A 17,780-nucleotide genomic window follows, 5' to 3' on the forward strand; every position below is an offset into this window, starting at 1 on the left:
ACTCTATGGTCGGGTGATCAGATATATTTTTATATATTTTCCAAAAAAAGTTCAATTATCTTGTTAAAATCCTTAAAATAACATATACTTCTTCTCATAAAATTACAGTGTCTATAAATACACAAATATATTTTATTTCAAAAGTTTAACTGGTGGTCCCTACTTCACAGTAAAGTCCAGTCTCAGTGTATGTATCCTGGAGGCTTCGAGATTCCACAGCACACTTGTATAAACTGAATATTGGACCAGGATTGGCTCCAAATTGAGTCGGCGAATGTGAAAATAGCCTTTTTGTGTAAAACTTTGCACATACATATTCTTCACGGTGAAGCTTAAACATTCAAATAAAAGAACAAGATAAAAAAAAAAAACATTTTTGAGTGGAGGAGGACTTCAGTGCTGAACTTTTACTTACTGAAACTGTACTTTTAGGTTGGGCTGTTAATCATGACATGACACGAAAAGTTTTACCCAAAAACTTTTTGATGAGGTAAGAAGTTTACGCGCACCCAGAACGTGCGTGATGACGTCATCCGCAGGCTCCGTGGTTGTTGTGGCGTTCCCTTCCTCCGCAGCCGTCTCTCCCGTGGTCTCTCCGTGCTGCCGCCGGAGTTAGCTAAAAACTGAGGAGGAGGTCTGTCTGTCGTGACAGTCCGGTCAGCCCGTTCATATAAACTTTTCTGAGTCTCGGTTGTGACTGAAGGGCGGACAGAGTGTTTCCTTTGTGTTTTCGATGCATGGGAGTGCCCTGGGAGCGGCGAAGGGAGAAGGTAGGTCTCTGCCACCTCCTCCGCCGTCCGAGCTTTTAGTTCAGCTCCCCGGCCCCGACTACCGCATTGCTGCCTCCGAAGTGAGACAGAAGGGCTGTCTAGGCCTCGGGAACTTCATAAATCTACGAGACGTGGTGTGAATTTAACCGGCTTTGTGTAACTGAGATGGGTCTATGTGAACCGGATGATTTGGGGCTGTTTGGGCACCGTACCAGCGTTGCTGCGGCCGCGGTGTGTCATACATGGGTGATTTCATACCTCTCTGTGTGTGCGTGTGCGCGCGTGTGTGTGAGAGAGAGCAGATGTGCAGAAAATATAATAATTCTCAGTTTTATACGTTAGTTATGACGCATGATTGTCAATGTCCTCAGCTTAACTTACCCATGGAGCTACGCAGCTGTACATTTAGATGAATGAATGACACCCATGCAGGCCGAGCACCAACACAGGTGTACATGTGATAAAAGCTGCTGCTATTGATCCCTTCATTTACCCCCCCCCCCCCCTTTTTTTTTTTTGGCCTGGTATGTCAGAGGCAACTTTCAACTGTGATACAGGATAAGTCTGCCATGTCACACTGAAACACACCCAAGCAAAAACAGTTTGACATGGGTTGTGTGAGCTAGTTACACTTGCAATATAAGTACACAATATCTCTCTCTCTCTCTCTCTCTCTCTCTCTCTCTCTCTCTCTCTCTCTCTCTCTCTCTCTCTCTCTCTCTCTCTCTCTCTCTCTCTCTCTCTCTCTCTCTCTCTCTCTCTCTCTCACACACACACACACACACACAATACACATATGAAGGGGCACCAGGATTGTTTCTCGTCAAGCCATGTGTCGACAGCATGTGCTCCTGTCATCTATATCTAACAACACATCTGTAGCATCCTTCATTCTTTTTAAAGACACTAGTCCCAGAGCCTCAAAGCACATCTCTGGTGCAGCAGCAGCCTAGTTTTTATCCGCCCCTGTGTGTGTTTTGTAACTCTGCTACATCACTATGAGATGCTGAGTCTTTAGGCCATGCTAATCAGATATCAGAGCCAGCTCACTGACTCCCATCCAGCTCGCAACTGAGAGCCACGGCCATGTCAGACCCCAAGGCTGGACTGGACTGAGCTGGACTGTAGTCATGATGAGTGTAGGTTGAGGATGGTGATGTTTGTGTGAAGGTCAGTCGTTGAGTATTAAAATGAACAAAATCATAGCTTACATAACTATGATTTTCAAAAGATAAGTTAAAGAGAAATTTGTACTTGCCTGCCGCCACAGTTTCATTCACATTTCAACTGTTTGCCATTTTATGTCTGCCTGATATTTTCAGTTATGGCACATGTTACTGCCGTTAACTGCTAGCAACTCATAATGCACTGAATGAATATTATAAGATTGAACAGGGTTGCAGCAATTAGCGGCTAAGGCTAATTGCAATTATTTTGCTTGATAATGGGGCAGCTGTAACTCAATTGGTAGAGTGGGTGGATGCTAATCTAAGGTCTGGTGGTGTGGCCCTGTCCTCATGTTGAAGTATCCTAGAACCAGATACTGAATTCCAAATTGCTCCTAATGTGAGTGAATGGGAATATAGCTGCAATGATAATCAATTAATGGATTAACTGACCACTTAAATTAATCACCAGCTATTTTTTATATCCGATTAATCATTTGAAGTAATTTTCGAAGAAAAACAGTTCAAATTATCTGATTCAAGCTGCAACTGGGGATATGTTCTGGTTTCTTTAGTCATCCCTGACAGTAAACTGAATAGCTTCAGTTTGTGGACTGTTGAAGATGTCATATTTTGCTCTGAGAAACAGTGAACATTTGTCACTATTTTCTGACATTTTATGGACCAAGCATCAATTAATCAAGAAAACAATCAACAGCTTTATCAGTAATAAAAATAATTGTTAGTTGGAGCCTTTGACAGGAAAAAATATTATATTGCTCCAGATAAAAGAGTCAAATGAATGTAATTTACCTAAGGCTATAATTTGACTTGAATGTAGTGTCACACTTATTTATTATGATAGTTTATCCATCTTTAGGAAGAAGATAGTTTTGGGTTTGCACTGAATCACAATATAAACACTAGGGGTGTCAAGATTCTCCAAATCCTCGATTCGATTTGATTTTCGATTTTAAGGTCACGATTCGATTCGATTTGATTTGATTCTCAATCCTTTTTTGGGGAGAGGGTCCTTTTAGCACAGATGCCATTTTCAGACTAATCATGAGTTATATATTTTCCCCTCTTGACTCGCCTGCGGGACGTGACATTGGGGGCGTGGCTACATCCTCGATTCTTCCTTTGATTTCGAAGGTCGAGATCGTGAGGTCATTTCGATCGATATTCGATTTACAATCGAGATTGTGACACCTCTAATAAACACTATATTTTCCTCACTATGAAACTGGATCAAGAATGTTATCAAAGACCATGCAGCTAAATAGATATACTCCTATGTAGAAAAATGCAGTGATATTATACTGGCAGGTTGTCTGCAGCTTTAATGATTTGGGCCTTAGTAGAGAGTAGTAGAGATTGGTTATTTACAGTACTGATCTGATCATCAGATAGTTTGTACTTTAGAAACTGGCAACACCCTGAATATTGTGACGGGTCAGGTTTAATTAACTGTGTTAGCCAGATATGTGATCACCATTATTACATGATTAATTGTCTCCCCCATGATTGGTGTCTGGTTTTTGTAGTGTTTTGTTATTCTCAGGGAATGATTTCCTCCATGTACAGATTTGCTCTAGATGAAGGTATTAAAGTACTGTCTGTATCATCATACGTTCATAGTGTTGGAAGATAATTAGATTTTATTGCTTTGATTAATGCTATGGTTACATCTTTAATACAGAGATGTAACAAGCAGTTGCATTTGTTTATTCTTTTCTTTATATCCTCAAAGTGTTTGATGTGTCCCACTTGTACCCTTTCTGCTGTGGCCTAGATTTCCCGAGGGGACATTAACTTTCATCTCCACTAATCAAATCGAATCCCCCTCAATGCCTGCTGGACAGAACTATAACAGGTGTCTGCACACGTCTGTCTGGCTTTCTGAGCTTCCCTGCAATTTTCACTTTATATCAGCTATTTCTAATCAGTGTCCATATATCTGTGCTGAGTCAACGGTAATTTAACCTAGCTTGGCAGCAAGTGAAGGATGGTACACATGCTGTGCTTTCTGCAGCTGAAATGGGTTTTGGTTATGATTAATTGCCCCATCATTGTGATCTTTAGCTTGATGTGTGTTTTCTGAACCAGTGCACAGGATGTTTAGTTAAAAAAAATACTGGAGAAAAAACCCATAATGCCACTCTTAGCTAATGCACTTTTCAAACTGAAATATCAAAGCCTGTATTTTTCTCAGAGGGAAACATGTTCCAGGAAATGTTTTTGCACAGAGGTGTTAATGGCCTAGAATTTGTTCTGCCTGCCTGTCAAGGAAACTTTCATTTTATTCTAATTTAGCACAGACTAGCCATTAGTATGTTGTTCCTTTTGCGACTGCATTTTTGGACATGTGTGTCCAAAAGCTCAGTTTGCATGTCATAATTCCAATATTCAACAAAAGTGTGTCAGTACAATTTAGGCCCTCAGTAGGGATTTCTTTTAAGGGAAGCCACTGGGAAGATGGAGAAAACCACGAAAGGGCAGAGGAGTGAAAGAATGACAGGAACATAAAAAGATGACAAAGGAAGGTAAAGCCAAGGAAAATTGAAAGAGTCAGGAAAGCACAATGAAAGTAAAGGCATTTTGCAGCCTTCCCCTATGGGTTTAGCAACAGGGCCAGCTGGACGCACATGTGAGAAGGAGGAGAAAAAGCCACGGAGGCAGAGGAAGAAAGTAGATAGAGATGAGACAGATTCATTTTTCATCTGAGTAATAGTGTGGTTGCAGACCCACACCTCCTACTGTACATCTGAGGGCCTGTTTCCTCAGTGTGTGTGCTTTTAAAAAGAAGCACAGACTAGAGAAAATGTATAAGACTGATTAAAAACCCACATTTACAGAAGAAACAAATCAGTAAAAAACACAGGATATAAACAAAGATAAGCATAGACACCGTGGGACAACAAAAACATGGTGGAAGTTACTTCAACCAGATACATAAAATGACAAGGGAAGTCAGCAGTTGTCATAAAAATGAACAGAGTGATGAATGGTGATAAAGTAGGAAGGGTGTGAATTTGCGGAAACACAGGTAATGTGTGTTTAAAGGGAGAGGTTGGGTGGGGTGGGGTTTAGAGACTATGTGAGGAGTGGCCAGTGAAGACGGTGACAAGACAAAGATTGTTATGCTATTATTTAAAACATCCTCAAACTTAATTTTCCCTTGTTTTCATTTTCTGCATCTTTATGTATTGAGATATAATGGGCATTACAAGCAATAATGTGTTATGTAAGGGACAATGTACAGCATGCAGGTCATTATTGCAAAATGAACCCTGACAGGGTGATACAGGATGGGGATTCATTTCACAATAATAACCTGCTTGCTGTACATTATCCATCTTATTACACTGCTATTTACTAAAGAAATCAATCATTTAACACAACATATTGACTCAAAAATGATTTTATTGATTTAAAAATGAATTTATTGCTTCAGCTAAAAAAAATAATCTGTTAGGTGCTACGGGTGGACCTGTGTTAATCGTAACGTAAACTCTGTAGCCTCCTTAAGATGAGCCTGCTCAGCGTTATAATTCACTTTAAACTAAACATTTCCATTGATGGTGAAGTGAGACTTGCTGAATGGGACTTCCTTGGGAACATTGATGTTGCTGTTTCTGTCTGCTTTCTGTCATCTCTCTACATTTCCTTCTTACTGGGACTTTGCAGTTGACACACCTGGAAATACAATTGTTAATAATGTTACAAAAAGATTACTATTATCACTCTCGCTTATCACAAAGGTTAGTATGTAGCAATAAGCAACAAAGAGAGGCATTCAACAGATCTGCTACCACTGCCTGGATTAGAGGACAGGATCTTGCTCCACTTTTCCATTTCTGCAATGAGCCCAATACTTGTTTTTTGTTTGTTTGTTTGTTTGTTTGTGGGGGGGGGGGGTTGCCACAGGGTGTTTAGAGTGAGCTGCAGTTGGTAATTTTACTTCTGCGGACCGATATGATTAGACAGGGTTCAGAGACTGGGATCAGAACTGTGTCCATAGCAACGGTCGGTTATTCATATTATTGGTCAGTTATTCAGAAATAACAGACCATTGAATTCTGTAAGTGACCAATCAGAATGAAATATTCAACAAAGCTGTGTAATAATACATAATTAAAAGTGATGTATACACTATATGTTTTCCTCAAAGTACAAAAGTACCTAAAGATGTAATGCTCATTTTACTATCATATGTTTGTTGGTTTGTTGGGGGTTTTTTTGCCCTATGTCAGAGATGCTTTTGCCAACACTGATTACTGATTACTGATCTGTAAAAAAAAGATATCAGCTGAGTCTGCAATGATGAATCCATTGATAGTTTTTTAAATCAGTAATTTACTGGAAAAACAAAATCTAAAACTTTAAATAAATGAGCTCTCTAAGTGTCATCTTATAATTTTTAAAGATTAATTTCTCTGATCACCAGCAATATTATAACAATGATCATATTACTACTACTAATACAAATACTACTAATAATATCACCACTACTACTACTGCTGCTGTAACTACTACTATTAATAATAATAATGATAATGATAATAACAGTGACTGCAATAATTATAATTCTGTTGATTTAGTAATCATCAGTAATTATCAGTTTAAAAATCTGTCATTAATGATTCTTCATTGTGACGTTATAGAAATGAAATCATCTTCTTTTTCTACCTTTTCTATCAAAAATGTGGCTGCGTCTTTGGCTGCTGATCATTTCATAGTGTTATGAAAAGAAAGAAAAGCCACAAAATGTTTGTATATTTGATGTCAAGGGCAAACTCTTCCATCGCTTCAATAACGTTTTCAGACTAACAGTTAACTGACATTTGATCCGCTGGACTTCCTGATGTAGCTCACATGCTGCAGCTCTTTTCAATTCTGTGACAGAGTCAAAGCTGACTAACTTTACAGTTCAAGCTACTGGAGTTGTTTTGTGGCTCTATTCGATCGCAACCTCTCCCCTGCTGCTTCTTTCTTTTTGGCGCTGTGCCCAGTCTGACCATGAAAAAATATGTGAGCGCTTGCGCCCTTGATGCCTGTAAAACAGAACGGCTAAAATATCAGACTCCATTTAACCTGTGGCTGTTTTCTGAAGGAATGACAAACAGCCGTGACTGCTCGCTGTTGCATAGCTACACAATTGCATGTCCTCGCCCACACATACACACGCACACACACAAACCCTGGCCAAGAATAATACTCCTCCTCCCTGCCTCAGGAATCAGTGCTAACACTGCTACATTTTTTTATGAACACACAAACACATCATGCTTTAACATCTATTAACATGTATCAAGCACCATGTGCTTACACCATGCTGATGGCTGCACACACTTTTAGTGAAGCTGGATACAGAACAGAGAATAATGAGCAGGCTGTCTGCATGAGTGTGTGTGTTATGTATGTGTTTACTGAGCAGGAGTGTGTCAGCATGAGTTTAGAGATGGCAGTGAGAGCCTTAGGAACCCCAAGCTGTCAGCTGCCTCTGCTCTCTACAACACACATGCACATGCACACAAACACACACAAACTTACACACCAAAGCATGTGCAGCCTCGACTTCAGCTCCAACCCACTTTGTCAGAAGAACAAACGGGGATAGAAAGCGATAATGGATTGGTTGGCTTTAGACTGGGCTGAAAATGAAGGGAGTGATGCCAGGGACAGACAGATGGAACCATATTAGGCCCTGCCATTCACTGTGGAACATTTGAGTGATTGAGTGGACTGAAAAAAGGTTTCAAGTCCTTCAACGGTGTAATAACCTTTAGTATGTAGGCACCCTCTGTAGGCTTTTTTAACAAGCTTGAACTTGTTTAGCATTCTGCTGAACCGCTTGGAGAGGGTAGATGTTGTATACAGCAGACCTACTTGGCATTAAGTCAGTTATGCTATTTGTTTATCTCTCTCTCTCTTTCTCTGTGTGTGTGTTGGCTTCCTGCAGACAGTGCCGGTGGTCCTGACTGTTCAGCAGGATGAGTGAGGCGGAAGGCCAGTTCTACAGCGTTCAGGTGGGAGACTCCACCTTCACTGTACTCAAGCGCTACCAGCAACTCCGCGCCATCGGCTCCGGGGCCCAAGGCATCGTCTGGTGAGCTGCTGTACTTTGCATTAACATCAGCCCAGAGTGTTGTTTATACACTGAGTCTTTCTAATTAGATACACTTATCATTGTTGCATGAGTAAAGTAAACTTTTTCCCACCAAGTGGTTAATGATGGCCGAACCTAATTAGCTGCTTCAGTGCCGTTGTGCTGGTGTTGTGCACCCTAGCTCGCTGTCAGACTATCATGGCTTAGTGGGACACTTGAATAGAATAGACATATAATTAATGTTATTAGTAACACCTGTGCCTTTCCTGCTAATGACAAGTCAAAATGTCTACTGTGAAAAGAATGATAGTTTGTTTGTGTCTGTCCAGCACATTATAGCAAAGCAAGAAATCTTTATAACTATTAGCTAGACTAACATTAACCTCTTAGGGCGTTTTCACACCTATAGTTCGATTGTTTGGTCCACAGCAGGCCATAAATTGTTACAATGTAGCGTACCTACTTTGGTACGGTTCGGTTTCACATACGCATATTTCTAAACGAACCAAAATATGTAATAGTTGAGCTGATTACTCCTCATACAGTAGGTCATTTTGGTGTTTATCTTCTTCGTTTTCCTCTTTTGTTAACAACCCGTACTGAAAAAAATCACTGGACATAGTCTAGTTTTGCTGCAAGCCAAATATCAGACAGGATATATATATAAATGTGTAATATATATATAATATATATATTAGGACTGTCAGCGTTAAAGGGTTAATCGCAAAGAGATTAAAGGCCGGGTATAACGTGTTAATTTTTTAATCGCTCCTCACTGACTCACTGTCACAGTCTGCCGTTATAATGGACTTCTATAAACTGTGCACAGTGCACAGCATGTGTCCATGTCAGGCGTCTCACTGCTGCTGTCATATTCCTGCACTGTCTGCACGGACTCGCCCTGTCAGTAGCAGATTTTGATAGTCATATTACCAGCATCTTACCAGGGATGACATGGAGCACACACAGAAAAGAAAAAGATCGGTTTCATTTATTTGCACGTCATGTCTTATTTTTATAAAGTCACCAAGGTTGAAACAAGTAACGATCCTGTTTTGACAACCTTAGCAGTAGGAAGTCCAGATATTTGTGTTCAAATGTAGGGAGTAAAAGCAAAGAGCTGTGAGAAAAATAAATACTCAAATAAAGTACAGATACCTGATATATCTACTTAAGTACAGTAGACTAACGAAGTACAAATACTTTGTTACTTCCCACCTCTGCTAATTTTTGGCAAATGATAGTTTGAAAACAAGGCACAGCTCCCACTGGAAAATAATCTGATGATGTACTGGAGTCACCGAAGACGCATTGCACGTCACTTCAGCGAGAAATATGAATGAAATATAAAATATATGAAATGAAATATATAATTATATCCACAATTCAGTGTCCCCCATACCCATAATTCGTTACAACTTTGTCGTTTTTACCTATTTGTTTCGGGTTGCTTTCTCACCACCGGAACCGCACCAGAGTTGGTGTGAAAACGCCCTTAATCTCAAGATTCCCCTTTTTAGCAGCTTTAAGGTTAAAATTAAGGTTTAAATAATCTTATTCCACACTGTCTGGCAATAATACATATATGATATTCTTTATATTAGGATGCTGTCCAAAAGTCTGAGACCACTTTCCCACTCAAGTGGATGGGAAAGTGGTCTCAGACTTTTGGACCCTTCTGTACATTTACTCTAAAATGTTCATGATTTGGCATAAATGCTTAAATTTCAAACTGACACTTTTGATAATATCCACTTGAGTTTAAAATAAAGTATGTTTGGCTGTACAGCATAACTTCATACCGACAGTGTGATTTAAGTGTTTACATTTAAAACTGATTTTCCTTAACCAATTTTCTGTAATGGATTGGTTAACTTTAAGCTTTCGTTAAGCACCATTATCAGTTCAGAGTTTTCCCCTCGGACAACATGGTGTATCAAGTATCAAGAAAGCCAGTGGCCAAATTTCTATATAATTTGCTGAGGATACTCATTGTCTTTATGATGCGTATTGTGACCTGTTGACAGGCAAATATCAGACTCAGTAATAAGCAGTTTGCCATGATCATATTCAATGAGCCCTTTCCATTTTGGACTCTCCATGAGCTTTCCTCAGCTGCCCCCGGGGCCAAAATTACACTGTTGGACATAAGGTTTTTCATAATATAACATCCATATTTCATTTGCTGGTACTTATGGCAACCTAAAAGCAAAAAATTGTTTTAAGTTTGTTTAGTCTGACATTTCCATATTGTAGGTTAAGCAGAGCTTTAAGGCTGAAGTCATGTTCTTTATACTGATTCATCTTTGCGGATTTGATTACTTGAGACAAGAAGCTGGCTTTTTGCTAGTCAAGTTTGTGGTGAGTCATCTTTGCTCTGTGGGATTTTTTTATTTTCTCCCTTGATAACCTTTGTCTCTCTCTGTCTTCCATATGATGTGTCCACAGCTCTGCACTAGATACAGTCCTTGGTATACCAGTGGCAGTGAAAAAGCTGTGTCGGCCTTTCCAGAACCAGACACATGCTAAACGTGCATACAGGGAGCTGGTGCTGCTAAAATGTGTCAACCACAAAAATGTAAGAATCTGATTTGATGTCGGTTATTTTTCCTACCTGCTACAGACATATAAAGCAGCAAATGTACAGTAGTGAGACTGCTCCTTAAAATCTGCCAGGTAGTAAAAACTGTTGGCAGTCGAATCAAAATGTAACTTCACATCTTCTCATGTTTTCCTCTTTTGTTTAACTGATGTGTTTTGCAGTAGGAAGGTATATGACAAACACAAAGCACTCTGCTAAAAAAAAAATTCAAAAAATACAAATCTGGAAAAACAAGAGTAAGCTTGCATACAAATGTAATTTCTTGCAGAGTGAGAGATTTCAGACAATCCAACGTAATGCTTTGCCCTCAGTTGGCTCTCCACTGTGAAGTGGATGTAGATGGGAGAGTAACAGAGTGGACTAAAGGCCTCTCTCTCTCTGTGCAGATCATCCGTCTGATCAACGTGTTCACGCCTCAGAAGTCCCTGGAGGAATTCCAGGATCTGTGAGTGGCAGTCAAGGGTTGTGTTTTTTTGACTGTGACAATCTACTCTGTGCTATCTTTTTCTGTGGGATTTAAAGATTTCAACTAAAGTGTGTTACCTCACATTAAGAATACTGTGCTTTCTTAGCATCCCTCTATTTAAAAACTCTGCTGCTCTGGGTTTCTTAAATATGCTCTATTAACTGAAATTGTTTTTCACTACTTTTTCTCCCTCTTCTTTGTGCCTGTTTTTCCCAATATCCATTTGTCTTCGCTTGTATCTATGACCAGACAATTGCCATTTACTTTTTTTCCTTCCTCATCTTTCAGATATCTGGTGATGGAGCTGATGGATGCCAGCCTGTGCCAAGTGATCCACATGGACCTGGACCATGAGAGAATGTCCTACCTGCTGTACCAGATCCTCTGTGGCATCAGGCACCTGCACTCTGTTGGCATCATCCATAGGGTAAGGATGGTGGATTGTGCTGAGCACTGAAGTAGTTAAAAATGATTTTATCCACTGCAGAAATCTCTTAATAAACCATTTAATTTAATAAAGTATTGATTCTTACACAAAGTATTTTTTTAAGTCAAAACGTGGAATGTGAAATTTGAACTTTTAACTCAAGTCAGCAAGTAATTATCACTTCTTTTAATACTTGCTTGAGTAGTTTGGACTTTTGTGGTGGTATTTAACCCCTTCAGTCCTGCTGAGTCATTAGCAGGTTTTAAGACCATTGTGAGACTAAAAGACATTTATAATAGTAATTCAATGCACCAGTGCATGTGTTGAATTAAATACCTCTAGGTCAATGTGTTTGTGTTAATGTCTGCACGCTCCTATAGATTTTGCTGTTTCTATCCCCTCAGGACCTAAAACCCAGTAACATTGTGGTGAAGTCAGATTGCACTCTCAAGATCTTGGACTTTGGCCTGGCAAGAACAGCCTGCACTAACTTCATGATGACCCCCTATGTGGTGACCAGATACTACCGAGCCCCAGAAGTCATTCTGGGCATGAAGTATAAGGAGAATGGTAAGAGGGACAATTGAGCAGCAGTCCTAGTTGATAGATAGTAGATTTTATATCTCTAAAAATGTTGGAATGAGCTTAGAGGAATAGATGAAGGAATAATGTATCTCTACTAAGTTGTTATACAACACTGCTGTGTCCTAATGGAATTACTTTTAAATGCAGTATTATCAAAGGTCTTGTCATCATATGATCTACTTCCATATGTTTATTAGAAGGACATGATAAAGCAGCAATGGTAAACAGCTGAGAAATAATACATGCTTTAACAAATACAAGTGTATCTCTCTCTCTGCTGAGAGCCCAGCACGTCCACAGTGGATCCTGACCTGTGCAAACTAACTTACCCACAAAGTTTTGTATTAAATATTAAATACCTACAAGGAAGGAGTCTTATCAGGCCTTTCTGTAACCTGGTCAAACAGGAAAATGTTTTAACCCTGTCCCAGATAAAAGCAGTCACGATTCATAGTCTAACTGCTAAAATGTTTGATTTATGGTGTTTATGTAGATTTGACTGGAAGTGTTCTTAAGTGATCAGGATGCATTATTTGTGCTGAGAGCTTTTAGCTTCAACTGAAATACAGAGAAGAGATGAGTCAATGGTTATTTGACACATATACACATTGTACAACAGTCAACTCAGAGAGAGAGAGAGAGAGAGAGAGAGAGAAAGAGAGAAGGAGAGGGAAAGAAAAACAAACTACATCCTACTGTGCTAAACACACACTCTCATAGCAACAGCTGTGTAAACTGATAAGCAGAACTGAGGAGAAAGGCCTGGAAGGCTGCAAGTTGTTCACAAGCCAGAGAGAGAAAAGAAAGCCAGCCTTAAGATGAATATGATGAAGGCAACAGGCCGTGGCACAGCTGGAGAATGCACAAAAATACAAAGCACTAGTGTTCTGCATTTCAGTGTTTGTCAATTGAATTTAAACTGTGGAGCATGTAGTGCAACTGTGTAGCTTCCATATGTCATTTTCTTTGCATTTAGTGTGAATTGTATTATGTGGTTGATGTAATGCAATCTTTTTTTATATAATATATAATATATATGTGTGTGTGTGTGTGTGTGTGTGTGTGTGTGTGTGTGTGTGTGTGTGTGTGTGTGTGTGTGTGTGTGTGTGTGTGTGTGTGTGTGTGTGTGTGTGTGTGTGTGTGTGTGTGTGTGTGTGTGTGTGTGTGTGTGTGTGTGTGTGTGTTCTCTGTTCCCAGTGGACATCTGGTCAGTGGGGTGTATCATGGGAGAGATGGTAAAAGGCAGTGTCATCTTCCAAGGCACCGACCGTATCCTGCACCGCTCTCACTGTCTCCGTCTTCCCCCTACTTCCATCTACAATTTTCTTGTCTTATGGCTCTTGTATGTCTAGACGGGTCCTTGTCATGCCCTCTAAACATTACCTGCTGAATAGTACCACGCAAGATTTCCAGCAGACCCCAATTTGAACAGAGAGCTATTATATTAGCATATTATGTTTTTTAACCACCTTCAGTAATCAGTGGAACCGTTATTCAGATATCTTTATTACACTAAAGGGCATAGTTCACCCCAAAATCAAAAATACATATTTTTCATCTTGCCTGTAGTGCTATTTATCCATCTAGATTGTTGCAGAGAGTAGCCAAGTTTTGGAGATATTGGCTGTAGAGATGTAAGCCTTCTCTCAAATACAACAGAACTAGATAGTTACAGGGAATCAAATTGAAATTATTTTTTTTAACATCATTTGCATTCATATCTGTCGTGTCTCTGTTGCTAATGGGTTTGGTTCCCTCTTCACTCACCAGCTCCTTTCAGTGGCACTGTCCATTTACACCTGAGTAGCAGCAGATGGATGCATCGACCCGTGCTATTCTTTACTTACCTTTTCATCTGGTGAAAGTAATAACTTTTTACTGCGGATGTAAGTCAGATGGCTTTTGATTGTGCATATCAGTACTTATTAAGCTCTTTTCAGCAATGAACTGTTTCAAGATATATATTTACATGGTATGTAATTTCACATATATGTCATTGGATTCCTCACCTTTTCATGTAGTTCTTTCATCTGCTTACATACTCACTCTACATAATGTAGCAGGGTTTTTCCATAACAAGCATCTTGTACAGACATTGACCAGTGGAATAAGGTGATTGAGGTTCTGGGCACGCCCAGTCTGGAGTTTATGAACCGTCTGATGGAGACCGTGAGGAACTATGTCATGAACAAGCCACAGTATCCGGGTGTCAGCTTTGCAGAGCTTTTCCCAGACTGGGCCTTTCCATCTGACTCAGAACATGACAAACTTAAAAGTAAGTGTGCTGGAAACTCAAATACACTTGGTTAACTAAATGTAAATGCATAATATAACTTATTTTAGAAGATTGTCAGATTATTTAGGTATTTAGATTTGATGTATAGATCACAGTAAAACAGAGGCGTTTGTCTGCAGTATATTGATTAAATGAGACATTACCTAACAAAATTACAGGGACGCAGAGGCTGAAACAGAGCCTCTGTATGACCAGTCCAGAGAATGACAATGCAGAGACAACGTTTTTCTATCATAATTTGTAGCATTTAGAGATCAAATCACCGAAACAAGAGAAACAAGTCTTAACATTACCAGAGATGTTACCCAGTGCCGTGAGAGGAAGTAATCATCTCCCATGAAGACCGCTTAAATGAAGTGATGTCATAGTCCCGTTTCCATAGTAACAGTTCCCTTCCTCTGTTGCCATAACAGCGGGTCAAGCCCGGGACCTGCTGTCCAAAATGCTGGTCATTGATCCTGAATGCCGCATCTCTGTAGAGGAAGCCCTCAACCATCCCTACATTCACGTGTGGTACGACCCTGCGGAGGCTGACGCGGTGAGGAGACTTTTCCACTCGAGGCGGTTCACTATTGTAACATCTTTATCATTTCAGTGATTCTGCATGACCTTTCTGGGATTTATGTATTTCTCTTTCTTGCGCAGCCTCCTCCCCAGATTTCAGATAAGCAGCTGGAAGAGAGAGAGCACACCATTGAGCAGTGGAAAGGTAGGATACACTGCCCTCTAGGGAAACATCACAGCAGTGCAGCTTTTATTTCCTTTACATTTTAATTATAGTTTCATGCTGAGCACACCATTATGACACGTAGCATTGTGTATTTCTCTCAGAGCTCATTTATGAAGAGGTGATTGACTGGGAGGAGAGGAACAAGAATGGTCTAATGAAAGAAGATAGCTCAGGTATGTATATCTGCCATCTTCAGTCATTATCGGTTATATTGTGAAACAAATTAGTGGCATTTAAAGCCTTGAATTTAAGAGTAGTTTAATTAAGAATGTGCCACTTTAAAAAAAAGATGTTATATATATTATATAAAAATATATTAGAAAATATATTAAATTCACTTAAATATGATCCAACTATTGCAACTATCTGAACTTTTCTTGTCTTGGCTCCTTCCACTCGTGTGCATGTCATGTATCAGATGTGGTGTCCGGCTCAGCCTCTCAGTCCTCCTCAGCCAATGACATCTCATCTATGTCCACGGAGCACACATTGGCCTCGGACACAGACAGCAGCAGCATCGACACACTGACGGGACCACTGGACGAGAGTCAGTGAACACAGTCCATGGCCACATGTGTCTGCCTGCCCCCTCCCCGTCCCCCCCATTTACAATATCCAAATATCAATCAACCATCACCTTCCTTTCTTCTGTTTACTCCCCATATTTTCATTTTTTTTGTTCTCTGTATTTTCCTTCTTTCCTCTCAACTTCAATGAATAGGTCTATTTTTCTATTTTCTTTTCATGTGTGATCTAATGGATCTTGTTGATCCTCTTCAACTTGTTTTGGACTGCATCCTAGAGGTCAAAGCTGTGCTATCTGTTGGGTCAAAGGTTTATCATTCTCTACTTTGTGGATATTGTTTAACTTGATCAAATATAAATGATGTATGCATCAATATTGGTTTTCAGGTTACCAGGAGTAGGTGGGGGATTGTTGTTTGTTCTGTATGCCTGTAATAGTTTTAACAGTTTTATTTTTTTAGGGAATATTAAGTTGAGATGAGAGGTTATTTGTCATCAAATTTGAGCAGACACGCACTGAACATAGACCGCAGCTGTTCTAATGCATGTTACGCCAAAACGAACAAAGCTTAAAATAAGTTGATTGCACCAACTATCTGATATTCATCTGATGATCAAACACTAATCGAAAGTTTGATCGAGCCTTCAGCTAGCTAGCAGTATTGCAGATCTCGTCAGTGGTGCTTTCTGCACCAGGTTTTTTTTATTTTTATTTTTTTTTTTTTTTATTAATTGGCTTGAGTGATATAGGTTTCAAGCTTTTACTCCTGACAGCATGGGGAAGCTGTGGTTGTAGTGTTACAGTTTTATTACCTGATTTAATGTACTGTATGTAAAGATGTCATGATCTGACACCTATAGTGGCTGTTTCGTTACAAATAGGTAAGGTGTGTTTGTTTTCTTAAAAAATTGAACGTACCTGTAGAATTGTGTATTGCAATCACCCCCATTTTACATAAGGTACTGATTAATCAGTGTGTATATCAAAAGAACATTGTAATCCTTAAGATTTAGGAGAGGCAAAGACATACATGTGGTATTTATTTTTCTGTTCTTGCAAAATGTTGCACACAATCATGCTGAGGCCCATGAAAAATCAAGCCTCTTGTCGAAGCATTTCATTGACAAAACCAGTGCATGGGCTACTCCTTTTCTAAACCATTCCATTAGTACTGGAACGAAATCAGCCATGAATCAGACATCATGTAGAACACATGTAAAGGCAGTAAAACACAAATAATGGTGTTTAACTTGCATGAAGGCATTAAAGATGCCATTAAGATACAGTAGTTCTTGTCATAAAGAGAGATCCGTTCAGGGCAGTTCTTTTATTTACAGTACCTTGATATTCTCAGTTAAGGAAGCCTGTTTGAGAGATGTTGTTGTTTTTTTTCTTGCCTTGTAAGCCTATATGTGTGTATGTATTATCAAAATGTACTGTGTCTCCTTTTAAATTGTCCTTAAAGACAGCAGTCACCCCATTTTGTAAAGGCAAAGTCTATGGAGGAAGTCGACCCAACGACAAACAAATAGCAGATGTGTTGCGGTTAGAAATGAGGACGTGACTGTGGAGTCGTGAATCACAATCTGAACCCTGCAGCTCCAGATGGAAACTTAAAAGATGAAACAAACTGTGGAGCTGCTTTTTGCAGAACTAATTGCACAGTGTGATGGACATGCAGAAATATGACATTATGGAGTCACTGAGGACTAAAGCACCATGTTGTACACGATATTTTCCTTTTAAAAACCATGACCTTATTCTTTGAGTCATGCCTTAAATGACCTGAGGAGTGGCAATTTCACTCCCAAAAATCATATCAGATAAGGACTGAGCATTACAATGCTCAGAACATATTGTGTGTTTATCATGTTTTTAAAAAAGCTCCATTGTAAGCACTGTACATCTTGCATTTTTGTTCCGTTTGCAATGACCACAATATTTCAACAATATTATCACTTGGCCAACATCTTTTGCCTGTACGCAGCTAATAAAGTGGACATCAGTGATTCACTTTCTTTCATTTATGTTTTATATATTTTCTGATTGTTTATGAAGAGGGAAAGACCTGTTCTGCCTAGATACAAACTACTCTACAAG

General features: G+C 39.5%; 1 protein-coding gene across 1 annotated transcript; it reads left to right on the forward strand.

The window, feature by feature from the left end:
- Positions 1-556: 556 nt before the first annotated feature.
- mapk9 (mitogen-activated protein kinase 9) lies at positions 557-16,003 on the forward strand. The gene is made up of 12 exons (XM_062425009.1): positions 557-770; positions 7,902-8,048; positions 10,497-10,626; positions 11,037-11,095; positions 11,405-11,543; positions 11,948-12,113; positions 13,326-13,397; positions 14,221-14,403; positions 14,838-14,962; positions 15,070-15,133; positions 15,256-15,327; positions 15,573-16,003. Exons 2-12 carry the CDS (start codon positions 7,933-7,935, stop codon positions 15,707-15,709), a joined length of 1,263 nt encoding a protein of 420 aa, XP_062280993.1. The 5' UTR covers positions 557-770; positions 7,902-7,932; the 3' UTR covers positions 15,710-16,003.
- Positions 16,004-17,780: the final 1,777 nt, after the last annotated feature.

This window comes from Scomber scombrus, chromosome 9 (assembly GCF_963691925.1).
Source record: "Scomber scombrus chromosome 9, fScoSco1.1, whole genome shotgun sequence".
Lineage (NCBI taxonomy): Eukaryota > Metazoa > Chordata > Actinopteri > Scombriformes > Scombridae > Scomber > Scomber scombrus.

What these genes read in the sequence shown, in the direction of transcription:
- mapk9 (XM_062425009.1), top strand. Translation starts at nt 7,933, where the DNA reads ATGAGTGAGGCGGAAGGCCAGTTCTACAGCGTTCAGGTGGGAGACTCC. An exon ending in CATCTTCCAAGGCACCGACC is followed by an intron (nt 13,398 to 14,220) that starts GTATCCTGCACC and finishes CATCTTGTACAG; the next exon opens with ACATTGACCAGTGGAATAAG. An exon ending in AGAACATGACAAACTTAAAA is followed by an intron (nt 14,404 to 14,837) that starts GTAAGTGTGCTG and finishes TTGCCATAACAG; the next exon opens with CGGGTCAAGCCCGGGACCTG.